The sequence below is a fragment of the Adiantum capillus-veneris genome, chromosome 23, assembly GCF_014529385.1.
Source record: "Adiantum capillus-veneris isolate H3 chromosome 23, ASM1452938v2, whole genome shotgun sequence".
Taxonomy (NCBI): Eukaryota; Viridiplantae; Streptophyta; class Polypodiopsida; order Polypodiales; family Pteridaceae; genus Adiantum; species Adiantum capillus-veneris.
This window is the reverse complement of record NC_140953.1, coordinates 109,717,544-109,734,406: the sequence shown is the minus strand read 5'-3', so window position 1 is coordinate 109,734,406 and position 16,863 is coordinate 109,717,544. Positions and strand designations below refer to the sequence as shown.

The following is a 16,863-nucleotide window of genomic DNA, read 5'->3' as shown; positions in this document are numbered from 1 at the left end:
AGGTGACAAGCTTTCCTGAGAAGCGCGATCAGCACTTTGTTAGTGCTCTCAGCTTGCCCATTTGCTCTAGGATAGTACGAGCAAGATTTGTGATGAAAAATCTTGTAGTTTGTGAGGAGTGTGGAGATCATGTCGTTAACCAAATGACTACCTCGATCACTGGTGATTTCCAGAGGACACCCAAACCTGCAAAAAATATTTTCATACAAACATTTTGCGACAGTGGCGGCTGTACAGTCGATGGTAGCCACCAGTTCGGCCCACTTTGTTGCATAATCCGTTGCTACCAGGACATACTTACGATTGCCGGGTTGAGCAGGTGGAGTAACTGGACCAACAAAGTCCAAGCCCTATCGCTCAAAGGGCAACCACGCCATAGATACCTGCAGAGGGCGATTGGATTGCTTGCTAGGCTTGGGCGGACATCACTGACAGATATCACAAATCTTGACATGAGCAATAGCATCGCTAAATATATAGGGCCACCACAAGGCCGTCTGTAAGATTTTTTGTGCCGTGATGTGACCAAGGTAGTGGCCACTTGTAGGACCACTGTGTGCATCCTCCAGAATGTGGTCTACCTCATGAGGGGAGATGCACCTGCGTAGCACACCATCTGGCCCAGATTTGTAGAGCTGTCCGCCAATCAAAGAGAAGGGTCTGGACTTCAGCAATAGTCTTCTTTTTTGCAAGGGAGAAGCATTCTCAGGATATAGGCCAGTAGAGAGCAAATGTAACAATCTCCATACCATTCTGGAGTCGTGTGGACCTTAAAGAGATGACTATCCGGAAAGTCATCATCCACCCCAATATCAGGCTCACCTGTATGTATGCGGGAGAGATGGTCGGCCATGACATGCCGCTTGCCTCGACTCAGCACTACTTCGAAATCGAATTCTTGGAATATGAGTAGCCACCTCCAGACTCTTCCTACAACTTGGGGTTTATTCAGAAGATAGCGTAGCGCATGATGATCCGTGATGATAGTGAATTGAATCCCTAACAAGTAATGACGAAAATTTTGTAAAGAATACACCATAGCCAAACCTTCCCTTTCTGTGGTGCTGTAGTTGCGCTCCGCTTTGTTGAGCAGGCGACTTGCATAGTGGACAGGGCGATCCAGGTTGTACTCCTTACTAGGCTGAGTCAGCACAGCCCCCACAGCCAGTTGACAGGCATCAGTATGCACATGAAAAGGGAGAGACCAATCTGGAGCCACTAAAATAGATGCTTCAGTGAGACGCTTTTTGAGGTATTCAAATGCTTCAACCTCAGGTTTTAACCATTTAAAGGGTACTGTAACACTAGTGAGTCGGGTCAATGGTTGAGCCACCTGTGCATACAGTCGTGTGAACCTGCGATGATAGCGTGTGTGGCCTACAAAGCTCTGAACACCTTTCGGGTTGATGGGAGGTGGTAACTTCAAGATTGCCACGATCTTCTCTGGGTCAGGTGCTAAACCTTTGGCAGACACCACATGGCCTAGAAGTGTGCCCTCAGTGACCAAAAAGTGACATTTGTTAGGATTGAGCTTTAGCAGTGCCTCTTTGCACTTGAGGAAGATAGCAGAGAGCTGAGCGAGGTGCTCCTCTAGATTTTCCACTGGAATTGAACATAGGGCACCTAAGAAGGTTGAAAAATCGTCCATGAAGATGCGAAGATGATCCGTAAATAGAGGACAAAATATAAGATATACTACTCGATTGAAGGAAGGTGGAGCGTTTTTCAACCCAAACGACATCCTGGTGTAGATAAAAATACCCTAGGGAGTCACAAAGGCCGTCTTAAACTGATCACCCGGATGGATGCCCAACTGATTGTATCCACTGAACCCATCCATGAAACTGTATAATACATGCCCTGCTACATCTTCGAGCACACGCTCAGTGAAAGGTGTGGGGAAACCATCTGGGATAGTTACCTTGTTCAGAGCGCAGTAATCTACGCACACACGGATTTTCTTGAACTGCTTCTTAGGCACTATCACCATGGGTGATAACCACTCAGAGTGCTCCACAGGTACAATGATCCTTGCCTCTTGTATTTTTTCGAGCTTTGACTTAACAGCCTCTCCATACTATGGGTTGAGCTTGTAAGCTCGGCCTCTGACAGGCTTAGCCCCTTCAACCAGAGGGATAGTGTGGAGACCCAATTCTGGTGGGATCCCTTCCAAATCCTTGAAGGACCAAGCAAAAATATCCTTAAAAGAGTGTATAAAAGAAACTACCTGAGTAAGTAATGCGGATGCTGCCATAACCAAGCTGCTAACAGGAAATGTGAGGGTTGTCAGGGTCGCCCACATTGATTTTTTTGATCGGGTCAGGAAGTGGAACTGTGGAGAGTACTTCAGAAGTTGAGAAGTGAGCTGCCTCTTTGGAGTTTCGAGACATCATGTGCTGGTGTTTGATCGATTGGAAACTCTGCATACTCTTCTTGTAACTATCCTGGGTGGAAGCTCCTCGAAGTGTAAATCTGCAGACACAGACATAGCGGAGTGCTTTTGATCAAGGGGGCGGGACGTCCGACCTAGGAGATGTTACAGTAAGGGGGAAATCATTGGCGAGTTCATGCAGAGGAGATTTCTTCCGCCTTCGGTGATGTGTTATAGGTTCACCAAGGCCGACGGCTTCCATCAGAGGAACATTTGAATCATGGGAATCAGGGACTAACATACTTACTTCTTCGACTGGCACACTTTCTGCTGTAGGGCTTGGGACATTGGTGTCCGCCTGAGGAGCTAGGGGAGAGAGTGTTACCGACACAGGTGGGTTTTGAATAGAGACCACATAGCATGGCATCGAGGTGGTAGCTTCCAACCACTGTAGCAGGTCTTCGTCAGACCCGTCAGGTGGGATGGGCTGCTCAGGGTCGGGGTTGGACTGTACTGACAATGAGTTGTAATGAACCACTGGATCCATACCTCCTTCGAGCCGAATTGGTTGCATGGGGGAGCCAGCAGTATGTATCCACATGGCGTCGTTTCCCCAATCATGAAGTGCCTTAGTATGCCGCAACCATGGTCTACCAATGAGCAAAGGAAATCCTCCGTCCACCCGAGGAAGAGTGACCACCACAAAATCCAAGCTAAATGTGAGGTCTTGTACCATCAGAGGCACCTTCTATACTATGCCCACCGGGTAAACTATTCTCTGGTGTGCAAATGTAACAGTGAATGGAGCAGGGCGGGTAGGCTGCAGACCTAAGGCCATCATAGTAAATTCTGGCATCAGATTGATCCCAAATCCACCATCCACTATGACGCTTGAGAATTGATGCCCAAGAATAGACCCAATGAGACGAGGACTTTTGTGGTCGGTGAGGGAAGTAACTGGATATGAAATCATGTAGGACTCCAACGGCTGCACAGGTAGGTGCCCGCCACTAGGCCCTGCACCAGGGTCCAGAGGCTGGATGATGGAAAGGGTATCACTTCTAAGATTTGCATCAAGTCGAAGCATGTCGTACAGTGACACTTGCTGAAAGGTGTGTTTCAAGATAGACTCTGCTGTAGGCTTCTCTCCTTTGATCAGATCTTGCTCTGGTATCTTAAGCTTCTTCAAGTCTTCTAGTGCTTCCATGAAAGCACCATCGATATCTGAAAGAAGAGAGGTATGTTGGCTCTTGGCACTACGTGCTAGTTTGTCAGCTACTAAGGGAGTTTGACTCATTTGTGTGACTGGAGATGAAAAATTGGACCGCCAGGGAGGCTCAGACCAAGAGCAGCTCTCTGTGCCCGTGTGAGCACACCAGCCGGCTCTTCCACTTGCTTCAACCCATCTCGAGAGGCAACTACAAGAGTGGAAGGCGGGGCTTGTGGAATGGTGCTTACTGTGATGAGGTTAAGCTTTGGGAATGTAAACTCCTGCTGGTTTTGGCTTGTGCTTGCAAATGTGGATGCACGTTGTTTTGGGCAGTCCTTACTATAGTGATCCTTAGCTTTTGGACAGTGCCGGCAAGGAGGGGACCCTTCTAGCAATGGACATTTGCTGTGATAATGTCCATACTCTCCGCACCTATAGCACAAAGATGGCTTATTGGAGGGACGAGGTGGTCTCGGCCCTTGCTCCATGGGGTTGGATGCTGAAGTGTAGAAGCTTTGGGGAACTGAAGGAGTACTAGCATGATAAAAGGTTGGGGATGTAAAGCTGTTGTGCATACCTTGCATAGGAGCTGAAACCATGTTGGATGCAGGTGCTATCCCTTGTTGGAGAGAAGGACCTAGACTTTGTTGTATTTGCCGCAATCCCTTGATATAGTAGCAATCCTTGTCTTCATGCCCTGACTTTTCGTAGAAGTGGCAATAAGCCCGAAGAGGACAATCCTGTGGAGGATGTCCTGGAGAGCGACACGAGCTGCACCATACCATAGCCTTAGTCTCCTGCTAAGACCGGAGCTCTTCTAGCTCTCTCTTGATTTGATCCAAAGCCTCAAGATGTGGTGGTTTCTCCTGGCAGAGAGATTGATTTCTCCTCTTGAAGAGCGCGTTGTAGTTTTAGGGCTTCAAGTTCTCTACGTAAAGAAGTCAATGGATTGGCAGGACTTTCCGAAGACACACAGGAGGTCTCTATGCGAGGAGAGTTGTTGAACAGCTTCCTTGCTCTCTCTACCTAGTAGAAGCTGCGATGAACTCCTCCAGAATGGCGTCGGGTCTGAGACTCTCTCAGAGTTTTTGCTGAGAAGTTTTGGGAAGCGCCTTCTCCACCCACTTCCTTAACCATAAATTCACCGGGTTGCTGGGGAAGCTTGGCAACCAGAGACTTGGTTTTAGTTATAAGCTCTACAAAAGTCTCCTCTGGTTGGAGCACCATGTTGGCCAACTCATTCAAAACCTTCTCCTAGTAGTCACTTGGCCTGAATGCTGCACATAACTGTTGTCTTAAGGCTGCCCAAGTTGCAAAATGGTTCTCTGCAAACTGGCTGTACCATTTATCTGCTAAGCCATCCAAGGTAGATGGAAAGAGTACGAAATAAGCATCTTCTCTGTTAAGACCACGACCCCTACAGAGAGATACAAACCTCTTTGCATGGTCGTTAGCATCTTCTGAAGAGTGTCCTTTGAAGGTAGGGAACTTGATGTTTACCTTGGCCAAAACACTAGCCAACGCCTCCATGGCCCCTTGCTTAAGAGCCCGTTGCTCAATAGCCTGTTGTAACAGAATAGGAGAGGGTTTTAGTGGGGAAGGTGATCGGGAAGATGTGGAACCGGATGGAGGAATGGGTGATGTCGTATGTTGAGGTCTGGGTGACTAGGTTGGTGGACTTCTACTAGGTACCAAAGGTTGTCTTCTGTTGTAGTACTTCAGAGGACTCAGTAGTGTGCTTTGACACTCGATTGACCGCCTTGTATGTGTCATGCAGTGACCACCAATCCAACTAAGCTCTGGGCACGAAAATCGTTAACAGGCTGAAGACTGGTCTAGACTCTACTAGACCAGGCAAGTACTAGACCCAGGCTGGACCAGGGACGAGGAGGACTAGACCAGGGACAAGGAGGACTAGACCAAGGAGGACTAGACCAGGGACGAGGGCTGGTTGGACTAGGGCGAGAGGAGACTAGGGCGAGAGAGGACTAGACCAGTTGGACCAAGGCGAGAGGAGACCAATGCAAGGCAAGGTAGGCGAAGCTAGATAGACCCAACTAGCTTCAAGATCTGTACCTCACAAAGAGTGAGACTTCAGTTGAGATCCCACCGTGGTCGCCAAAATGAGAGCACCTGTAGCCATGAGCACCTGTAGCCATAGTAACAGGGGACGCCCTTTTTCGGGCTTCCCGTCCCCACTTTTCCGTCCCCACTTGCCGTCCCGCTCTCTTTTTTACACTAAAAATCCATTTCAGCCCCGTCCCCAGTCCCCCGTCCCGGAATGCATCCCTTGTGACTATGCCTGTAGCGCGGATAGTGTGTCGTGCTCTCTACAGTGGGTGCTCCTAAGTGCAATGTGCGTGACAATCTCACTCAAACAGACTGAAAACAAAGGAACAAATAGACAACAATTGAGCTCACAGAGACACAACTACAGACCACAACATATGACTCGACTATCTCAAAGAACTGATACAGACTCTGGCGTGGCAGCACACCCAGCTCCAGCCCAGGACTCACAGTTACAATGGGGTGTCGAGGCTCAGATGTGCAGGGATGGTGAAGCAGTGTTGTGTGTATAGACTCACTCTAGACGACTACGTAAAAGATAAAATCGTGACCCAACCACTACTACTCATAGATACAACCATAAAGAGCCACCAACGGCTCATAAATGTCAACATCTAAGTCTTATCTCCACTGAGTGGTGGTGGTGACCTGGCCATGATGTCCACTCGACCATCGTATCCGTGCCACGTTTCACTGCCAGCGAGTCCGTCCAATGTGAACCAGACCTGACCAAAGACCAACTGTAAAGTCCAAACTGTACTAATTGTCCTATGAAAGTGACATTGTAGCCTGCTACAGTAATCATTATAAAAGATGATCTAGAAGAGAAAAGCTACACCTATACTAGTGCTTTAGCAAACCAAGCGCTCATAGAGCATTTGACTACAAATGTAGAAGATTATGAGAATGAAGATGAAGAAGAAGAACAAGATGCAGAAGATGAGAGACCATCACAGAAGAAGGATGATGATGACCCCTTTAATGCTCCTGGATCTACTCAAGAGGGAAATCAAACTAGTCAGAACCTGGGAAGTTCTCAAGGTCCATCGGAACAGATACCTGACAAACCTACTGATCAGACCAAAGGAGAACATGAACAGACACCTCCAGAGCAACAACCTGGCACCCAACATTTGAGGATGTTTACAAGTAATGACAAAGGAAAAGGTTTGCTGATAGAGCCAGACTCAGACCATAGCTCTGAATTCTCTAACCAATGTCTTAGTCTGAGTAAGAGAAAAAGCATTTCAGATCCAAACCTTTCTATAGGATGATGGTGTCCACTTGGCTCTGGGGCAATACCAAATGTTGTATGTCGGGAATGATCAAGCAGTGAACAATCACCAGCTACCATGAGCAGAAAACTTGCAATCTGCCAGCACATCCAAATGCCATTCAAGTGTTGAATAGGATAACAGAGTTTGTGTTGACACAAGATGACTTTCTGGTTAATCCTCAAATAAGTAGCTCACTACAATGAGCATCCACAACTTGGGATTTCAATTGGAAATGCTATCGGAAAAAAAGCCAATATACAAATGTATACAGGACATTAGAACTGAGATCAAGACACTATTAGTGAAGATGTAGATAGCCAGTGGATTACAAGGTCACAACTCTATTAGAGAACAACTTGTCCAACATTCGAGGCCCAAGGACTCAGATGACCCTCTGAGAGCAGAAGAATGCTCTAAAAAGTCTTTTTCATTTGGTGAGGGTTCTAAGGAAGATGATGCAACAAGAGAATCAGGCCGTCCTCAACTACATCGAGGCAGTACCAGACTCACTAGTATTGATGTATGCGATCCCTATGAAGGATGAAGAGCTACCAAGATTCTATCCAACTCTCCATCTCAGTTATAATGAACTGGCTGATTAGTTGAGATACGTCATAATAGTAGATCAGATCCCAGATGGTATGAGCAGAGCAAAGTGTTGTCGATGGCTTGGAAATTTGTGCTCAATGAAACATAACAAAAAAGCACAGTGTCTAAATTGAAAGATGATTCGGGCAATTTGAGGGGTATGATAAATCAATGGCGGGGCTAAATTAGTCTGCTGATCAAGTATACAAATAAATTGTTGCAGTTGTCAATAGAAGCCTCGAAGATTCCTGAAAAGTGATTGGCCAAAAAAGCTAGCTCTGAATCCCAGTTCAGAGAGATGGCTGAAGTTCTCTTCGAAGCCCATATCAAAGCAAATCAACCAGATCCAACAGGGTGGATACACACAGCTTCCATATGTCATAAGCTAGCATAGGCGAGGCTCACTAAAGGCAAGAAGACCCTCTACGACCTCGACTAGAATGGGCTGGTCACTTTTGACAGCTATTCCAAGTTGGATAGTTGGAATTATTTATCAGACCAAATATAGGGCCATGTTCAAACTTCAGACAACATAGAAATCAAATAGAAACTGAAATGGAAGTACACAGACATGAATTGAACAAGAGAACTGCCTCTAGCCCTCCTATGACTTGAAATCTTCGGTTGACCCTTTCGATTCTTTTGGAGTCCTTCCATCCAGAGTCACCGGTCTTTCCCCTAAGGTTGGACTCAATGAAGTTTTCTAGGTAATAAGGTATTGTTGCCTCCGATCCAATAGCACCGCGCTTAAGTCTGCAATAGGAAATATATTCATTGATGCGAGCATCCGCTGGATCTTCTTCATACCATACTTCCTACACAGTTTTTCTAGATGCATTGATTTCTTCCAGCTTCTGGTGTTGTTTGTCTTTACCTGGAGCGTCTATTGGGTCCTTGAATTGTCAATGTTTGGCCTGCATAGTCAGGAATGGCTTCAGCGCTCCAGAGCCAAGACCGACCCAATATCATGCTATATGCTCCTTGAACATCCAGTTCCAGAAAGTTGGTTTTGAACCTCTCTTTTGGGACTCTGATTTGTAGGTTTGCTACCAATGCATTGGCCTGGACAACTCTCTGGTCATCCATCCTTATTGTGAATGGTGTTGGTTTCATGTCTTGAATGCCGAGCTTCTGTCGGGGCATGTTCTCCCAATATGATTACCCCTGCCTTGCCATCCAGTATGACACCTGATAATGGTTCCCATTGTTTTCTTATCTCTTAGTCTATCTAGATGATTGACACTTCATCATGCCTTGCCATCCAATATGACACCTGATAATGGTTCCCATTGTTTTCTTATCTTTTAGTCTATCTGGATGATTGACACTTCATCATGCTTTATGTCTGACGCTTTCTTTCTTTGCATTCTGATAAACTTTGTAGCCTCTAGCAAGGTCCGCCTAATGTAATCTAACTCTATGGTTAGCTTCTAAATCCTCTCACAAACCTTAACATAGATTTCATCTTGCCATAGCAAGAGTTTCTTTCTGAGTTGGAGGACCTTCCCTTTGAATGGCTGTCTTCGCAGTGCCATGCCTCTGCTGGCCTTCTACTGGCTGATTGATCTTTTGGTGAGGAATCAGATTTCTTCTAAGCATTTTTCGTCCTCAGATCTGTTTTGTCAGCCTCGGTCAAGTCTGCTTTGGCTTGCTGTACCTCTTCTTCCAGGCACTCCGTTGAGGCCTTGACTGACTCTTGAACTTCCTTCTCAGCTTCATCCCTACGAGATCCACTTTCTATAAACTTGCTCTCTTTAGCTTTTGAAAGTTGTGGCAACAGTCTTTGGATGGTTTTGCCAACTGAACACTCGGGTCACTCCGGCATCTTCTTAGCGAAATCCTTTGTGATCTTGGTTGCTAGAGTCCTCTGCTCGTGCCATCTATCAACCTCCTTAGCCTTTCCGTTAGCCTTCTAGATAGCTCTATGCTTTTCCCATCTCCGAGCCTCTTCGGTTTGTTTCATTTTCTGAACTGGCTCATTGGTTAAGTCTTCTAGCACTCTTGGCGATCACTTTCACCGGAATTGGGTCGGTTGCTTGGATTCACATTGCTTGGATACTAGGCTGCCAAGTGTCATTACTTCCGCAAGTGTAGCAGCTAAAATTTCTCCTTCCAAAATCAGCCATACCTCGGCCCCTGCGAGCTGTACCCTGATACCTTCCTCTCCCAGGCCCATTACTGATACTGGCCTCTCCTCTCTTGCACCTGATATTCCATCCTGTTTTGATACTTCCGGGTTTGTTAGTGAGATCACTGAGAAATCTTTTCCTTGCTTTGAATGATTCGGATCTTGCAATTGTTCCATAAATGACCGAATGCTTTGTAGTACATGCATTTTCAGCACTCGGCGACCTGTGATCTTTTGACTCGCATCTTGTACACCGGGTCTCTACCTTGCCCACTGAAGGTGTGATTTTTGACATCCTAGCGATTTGTTTGGACATTGCCTCAATTTTCTTCGTCCACTACCCTTTATTCCTGTTCTTTGCTTCATCATCTGACTCAATCTCAGTTGAGCTTGAACTGGATTTGGACTCCGACTCCTCCGTTGATGACTCGCTGTCACTCAAGTCCCTTCTTCCCTTATGGCCCTTCTCCTTCTTGGCCTGTTTCTCTAGCTTCAACGCCCTTCGCACTAGATCGTTGAAATTCTTTGTTGGTGTTGTTCCCTGCGCTGTTTACTTATGAACCCACTCAAAAACCAAGCTTGCATTTTTTTTTTTTGAAGGAGGTTCATTCAGCTGCTTGGTAAGCTCCTTTATCTTCTTGACATAACTTCTGACTGATAGCTTACCTTGTTTGATCTTATCCCGTTCACACAATATGTCTTCATCTCCTCTATTATCAATGTACTCCAGACAAAATGCCTTGATTAACTTGCTGCATGTCTTCAACTTGCAAGCTGGGTAGTGGTAATACCACTTCCTTGCTTCATCCTTCAAGGTTTGTGGAAATGATTCTCCCCATTCATTCTCATCGATGTCCTTCAATTCTGCATATTGCTCGAAGGCCTGTATATGGATATTGGGTCATCTTTCTTCCCATCCTTGAAGATTCGAAAAGCAGTTTTTAGGTCATTTGATTGCTCACCATGTCTGGATCTTTGTTAATGTGATTCATGATCCATGTGTCTTGATTTTTCCTTCTAACCTGACTTCCTTTCTCTAGGTTCTATGTTTATTGTAATGATCTATGTAAAAACGCATCCTACCTATCATTGTACTGGTCACTTGTCTGAGTCGCTGTGTCCGCACCCTTTCTATCCGACTTCCAATGTGTTATTTTCCAGTTTCATCTGCTATCATCACTACCATCCGTCCGATCCTTCCCTTTGTCCTTCTTATCGGCCTTATGAGACCTTTGTGAGCAAGAGCGTCTTTCAACACTCTAAATGTCTTCTCAGTGATTGAACAGTGTGATAAGAGCCCTTAAGCCCATCAACATCCCTTTGGCCATGATTGACGTCCGTCTCCTCATTCTTGAGATCAAGCCCACCATCAGAACCCTCCTCCGACTCTTCAACCATGGTGCTGATACGGTCTTGTCTTCCGCGAATATTGTATTAGGTCTCCTCCCCTTCCTGAGCAATTGGTCAATAATTACAAGGACTCGCTCTAGTCTACGGAATGACAGCCCCGTACAATGAAGTAGTGGGTCCTATTTATAGGTACCCGGACTGGACTCTAAGTGACTGTGTATTGCATAGTTACTACGATAATTACAACTGGTAACTGCTAGATTTGACTAGGTAACCTGACTATGAAGCAATGCCCGATGAAGGCCTGTTCTTACTGTCTACACTGACACAAAAACCTTGAATGCTCTCATGCCATATGACGTGGAGATGCGGACAGAGCGAAGGGAGGAACTGGAGCAAGAAGCCTTTTATAGACTGATTCAGAAAGAGAACGCTGCTTCTAGTGCTTCTTCAGGTTAAGCTCAACCAGGAGTTCTTCAGATGCCACCCCAAGATGTACCAAAGGGCATGTTGAAGAAGGCTGCAAATAAAGGGAAACCCAAGCACAAATGATGATATTAGAGCAGTTGTCACAAAGTGATGACGTGGCATGTCCAATTGGAAGAGAAATGGTTGAGTGGACAAGAGAAACTGAACCTAGAAGAAGTTGGAAGAAGTTGTGGCTGGGTGGGCTATAAAAGGGTTAGGATTTTAAAATTTTAACCCACCAACTTTAAAAGCTTGTGAAGCACCCCTCGCCATAAAACCCTAAAAATCGAAAGCTTGAACTCTGAGGCTGATTTCTGTAAATCGCGTTGGTTGTGCCACGTGGCAGGTTGTATGGATTCTGTGATTTGCGCTGTTGATGCTGACATGGCAAGCTACACGGATTTCTGCGTTTTGCATTGCAAGCAAATTTTTTTTCTCTTTCTCGTCAAGTTCAGTGATTTTGCAGTTTCTATTCGTGTATTGCTATTGATTTCTTGCTTGGAGTGTCCAAACCTGTAACAAGAGCATATGGAATTTTGAAAATATGATAAAATTCAAGAAAGGGGAGGAGGATGTAGATAGCAGGAATCGGCTCTACGAAAGCGCCAACATACAGTAGAATTACCAGTAGCGGCAGTAATTACCAGTAGGTAATTATACAAACGGTTAGGATCAGTACGGGCACCTATAAATAGGACCAACTACTTTCATTTTGGGTCCATCTATTGGCTAGTCTTGAGCAGAGCTCTGTTGTTTGGGAATTCTTGTACTTCCTTGTAAAGCAACACTCAGTGCTAGTTCATTTGTACTTCTGACTTAGCAATCATATCAGTTCTGGTTGTCTTGTTGTCCAACATCTGATTCTATTCTCTAGTTTTCTGATTGTTCATCTGAAGTCTGATTCTGTTCATCCTATCTGAACTGATCTGATTTGACATCTACTCTGAAGTTCTAACTTGGAATAGCTGTCAAATGACTAGCTCATTCGAGTTGACCTAGATGGAGATGTTAGGGACTATGCAAGGAATTATCATCTTTTGGAAAAGTGACTCATGTTAGTGGATATGCTTCTCAAACAGAAGATTTTACGAGCATTGGCACACATTACATATCAGGTTGATAGTAGACGTGCCCATCTACCCAGAGTGAAACTTGTGTATTGGGAGAGGAAAGATTATGTAAACATTCAGGAGAACCCAACCTGGCGAATGCGACAATAGAGAATGTACAATGATTTCTGTATCTGCATATTGTGGAATAGGAAAGAACGTGTTTGTAAGTTTGCAGTGCCCGCAGGAGGGCTAATAATGTCAACATTGTGTAAGCCTTTGCCCATGCATCTTAGCTTCAATGCTATAGGTATCCCCAAATGCTGTTTGCTATTAATATATATGCCCAACGTAGAGCGATAGGAGGGTGTGGGATAAAGTACATGGGTGATGGCAAGAAGGCCTCCCTCAAAGTTTTTGCCGAGGAGATACTCCGGCAGTTTGCCTCAACTGTCTATCAGTAAGGGATTAACAACTTCTTTGTCCTGGGCAATGGCTCAACCCATGAAGTCTCAGCCACTAGTCCGGTCTAGCTTTTAGCCCCATATGGACGCTGTCATGCTGTTGGCATCTATCTCTCCGCAGGTCTCAGGCTCTTTGGCTTTTACAAATTGCTTGGTTAGGGAGTAAGACTAAAAGCTGGAATCACAATTTGTTTGCACCATTTATGTTGCTTGGTGCCTTTGGCATGCCAGACCATACAAACAAGAGCCCACTAAGTTTCCAGCACAATCAGAGTGAGTGGTCTCTGATTTGGTCTCTGAATTTTTTGGGGAGAATGAGCCATTTAATGTCGCTCTCTTTGGAAGAAAAGAACAGTGGAAACAGCACTTTACTGAGACTTGGTTAGTGCATTCCAATGTAAGTGAGATGAAGAAGGGACAGCATATGCGGGTATGCATTTTCATGTTGACTCCACTCAACCATTTCTACTCCCTTCCAATATGCTTCACTTTTCTTCAGTGTTACATTATTTTGTATTTTCCTTATAAAAGTATGTAGTTTGTTCCTTTCTATAGAAAAAGGCTGAGATATATTAATGCAGTACTCATTGGAAGTCACATGTATGCAGGAGAAATCACCTCCTTATCATTCTCTGCTATGGAGCAAGAGACCACAGGAGTAACTCTTCTGGTTCCACCTTTTGTTGTTGGGACAAAGAAGGGCCATGTGGTTCTCTTGGATGCTGCCATTTTTGAGGAGCCGCCAGGTTCTTTGCACCATAAGGTACACATTTTTTTTTCCTGGTTCTAGATATGGTTGCATACTTCCTTGCTTCATAATCAATGAGTTACTAAATGGTTGCAGATGTTTTGTGAGGACTTGACTAGTCGCAGTAACTGATCACCGGCTCTCTTTGGTTTCCTGGTTACAGGGAGAGTCGTTGTTGGACTTTGTACCAAAGACAATAAAATGTGTTTCTGCACATCCTCAGCTGCCACACTTTGGGATCATCAATGCAGATGGTCTTCTTCAGGTCAGTAATTTTGTGTTAATTGTGTTTAGCAACACACTACAACCTTTTCATCTTTATGTGCAGTCATTTCAATGCAAGAATATTGGAATTGAGGATTCAACTTTTTCTTCCATATCAGATAATGAAGAGCAGTATATGTGAAAACAAAAGCGCATCCTTGTTGACATAGTATCCGCTGAAAAACAGTACCAGAATGCACGTGTGAATTGACACTCAGAATTCGTGATGAGATGAAATGCTATATTAAACATCTTCAAAAGGCCAAAATGATTTAGTAGACCAAATTGATGCAATCTTGGTGGATCTTATACAATGTCTGGGTACAAAATAAAATGAAGTAAAATAAAAGCTTAAATGAACATCAGTGTCTAAGGATGCCTGGCATCAAGTGCTGTTCGAGGATGTACTGCATCGGTTGCTGAAGAGCATCGTCAATGTCCGCCTCCGTAAATAGTCGTACTGGATGTCTTCCATGGTGTGCTAGAATAGTCCTGATCCATCAGGAGCCTCCGTCGATGTCATGGTGGCCCTCGTAGACTTCGGCATCTAACTCTCCCAAGCTCAATGGCTCTATCAGTCAATATACCTTTGGTATAGGTGGACTCTGAAGTCTGCTATGAAGCTTGCTCATCTGACTTCCGAGTCTCTATTCTAAACAAGTCAATGATCTCCCTTTGTGAATGTCTCCCACTATCTAATCTCCTCAAGAGACTCTCCCTATGTCTGTGCAGCTCTACCAAAAACAAACCCGAGGTATCTCTAATAGTGATATCTCATGACTCTAGCTAGTGGTCCAAAGCACTCTGAATAGACAGTGAAAGCGGACTCATATTTTTTAGTATACTGGACAATGACATGTGATGTAACTATGTCTCTGGCTCAAATCCTGGCCTTTGCTGGTACTCTCCTGAATCTGCCAGTCTCAATCTCTAGCTGATCTGATGATGTGCACATCTGACCAATAGCACATAGTATCCTATGGGGAAAATAAGTGTCCATAGAGGTAGGTCTAATCAAATATCTATCCTCTGTGAGGTGAAGACGATTCTCTTTGTAGAAAGCTGTCTTCGTGGATGCCAAAAGTGTGCAATGAATCCAAGTGTCACTGCATCCCCACTGGTGAATCTGAGATCAACACAATATCAATTGCATGCAGTAGTAATGAGATCCAGGTCCCTGCTAGCTGTGGGCTGTTGTGCTCATAGTTACCCGGAACGCGGAACGGGAACAGCGATGGGATCCCCGCGGAACGGGGGAACGGCTAGGGGTTCGGAACGGGAACGGCGTGGAACGGGAGGTATAAAAAACACCCAAATAGTGCATTTTTTAGCTTCTTGTGTTTAAATACAAGGAGTATTAGAGTGCTTTGACTCTAATACTCACAAAAAACTCGTTTTGAAGACCATTCAACCTTGCTATGACTAGATGATGTGAGAGAGAGAGAGAGAGAGAGAGAGAGAGAGAGAGAGAGAGAGAGAGAGAGAAAATGAAATGAAATGAAATGTTATATTAACGTCTTCAAAAGGCCAAAATGACCTATGAGACCAATCAGTTACAAAATAGTGAATCTAATACCATGTCTGGGTACAAAAGAACTAGAAAAGAACTAGAAGTGGAACAAAATACTACTACTACTACTACAATCTAAAACTACGTGGGTGTAGCAGCTGATACAATAGGTACCCAGTAAACTCGAGAGAGGGAGAGACTCGAGAGAGAGAGAGGGAGAGGGAGAGATTTGAGAGAGTGGGAGGGAGAGGAAGAGAGCTTGAAGGCTTAAAGCCTTGAGCCTTGAGAGAGTGAGTCTTGAGAGGGAGAGATCTTGAGAGTGTGAGAGGGAGAGAGCTTGAGCCTTGAGGATTAGCTTGTGGAGAGAAAGGGGGAGGGGGGTGCATTTTATGAGTCCTTGAGGCCTTGCACGCTTCAAAAAGAAGCCCAAACATTTACTTCAATTTTTTCAATTTTTGCCAAATTTGTTTGTAGCCGTTGGCCGTTCCAGGGGCATTCCGGAACGTTTTGGGGGCGTTCAGGACGTTCCGGAACGGCCGTTCCGGTTTGCACTGGCCACCCGGAACGTCAAACGTTTCGGGACGTTTCGGAACGTTCGGGAAGGGAACTACCTCCCCGGAACGTCAAACGTTTCGGAACGTTCGGGAAGGGAACTGCCCCCCCGGAACGCCGGAACGCCAGAACGGGGGCTAGGGGGCGTTCCCCGGTAACTATGGAACTTGTGCTCCTCTGTCGCCTCCCCTCTCAATGTAATCTGAGACCTCATCTACATACAAACCAAATAATGTAGGGGAGAGTGTCCATCTCTGTTTCACTCAAACAGTGGAGTGAATATGCTCAGATAACCCCTTGGAAGTACGAACCTGCCTCACGACTGTCTTGTATAAAGCCATGACTCCCCTGATCAGCTCTGTGGATACTCCCATCTCCTATAGTCTTTGCATCTGTCTAGCTCTCGATGCTTTGCGAAAATCCATGAAGGTATAATAAATCCTGCTACCATGTGATCTGATTTCCTCAATAACAGCTCTGAGTGTCAATGTATGATAAAGAGTAGAAAACCCCCCGAAACTTGCTTGGTCTAATGCTTGAATGCATGCTCTCTCTATCTATGTACTCAGCTGTTGCTCAAAATGGATACATACAACCTAGCTAGCGTGTGCCCAATCATGATAGTACGGTAATTCCTCGGTATGAAGGGGTATCCTCCTTGAAGATAGGCACAATAGTAGACATGCTTCAAGTATCTGAAAACCCTCACACATGGCTCAATTGAACATTACTGCAAGAAGCTGTGCAAGCATATCTCTAGCATGTATAAAGTGCTTTTCCATCAATCCATCATGATCATATGCTCTCTTTGGTC

At 45.1% G+C, this 16,863-nt stretch overlaps 1 protein-coding gene across 5 annotated transcripts in view; it reads left to right on the top strand.

The window, feature by feature from the left end:
• The window catches only part of LOC147428350 (cilia- and flagella-associated protein 251-like), a 235,631-nt gene that overhangs the window by 139,086 nt on the left and 79,682 nt on the right, over window positions 1-16,863 (top strand). For all 5 annotated transcript variants that reach the window (XM_086496909.1, XM_086496907.1, XM_086496906.1 and 2 more), the window contains 2 exons: window positions 13,584-13,738; window positions 13,887-13,988. In XM_086496909.1, the coding sequence (XP_086353035.1) occupies window positions 13,584-13,738; window positions 13,887-13,988 (257 nt within the window). The remainder of the gene's footprint in view (window positions 1-13,583; window positions 13,739-13,886; window positions 13,989-16,863) is intronic.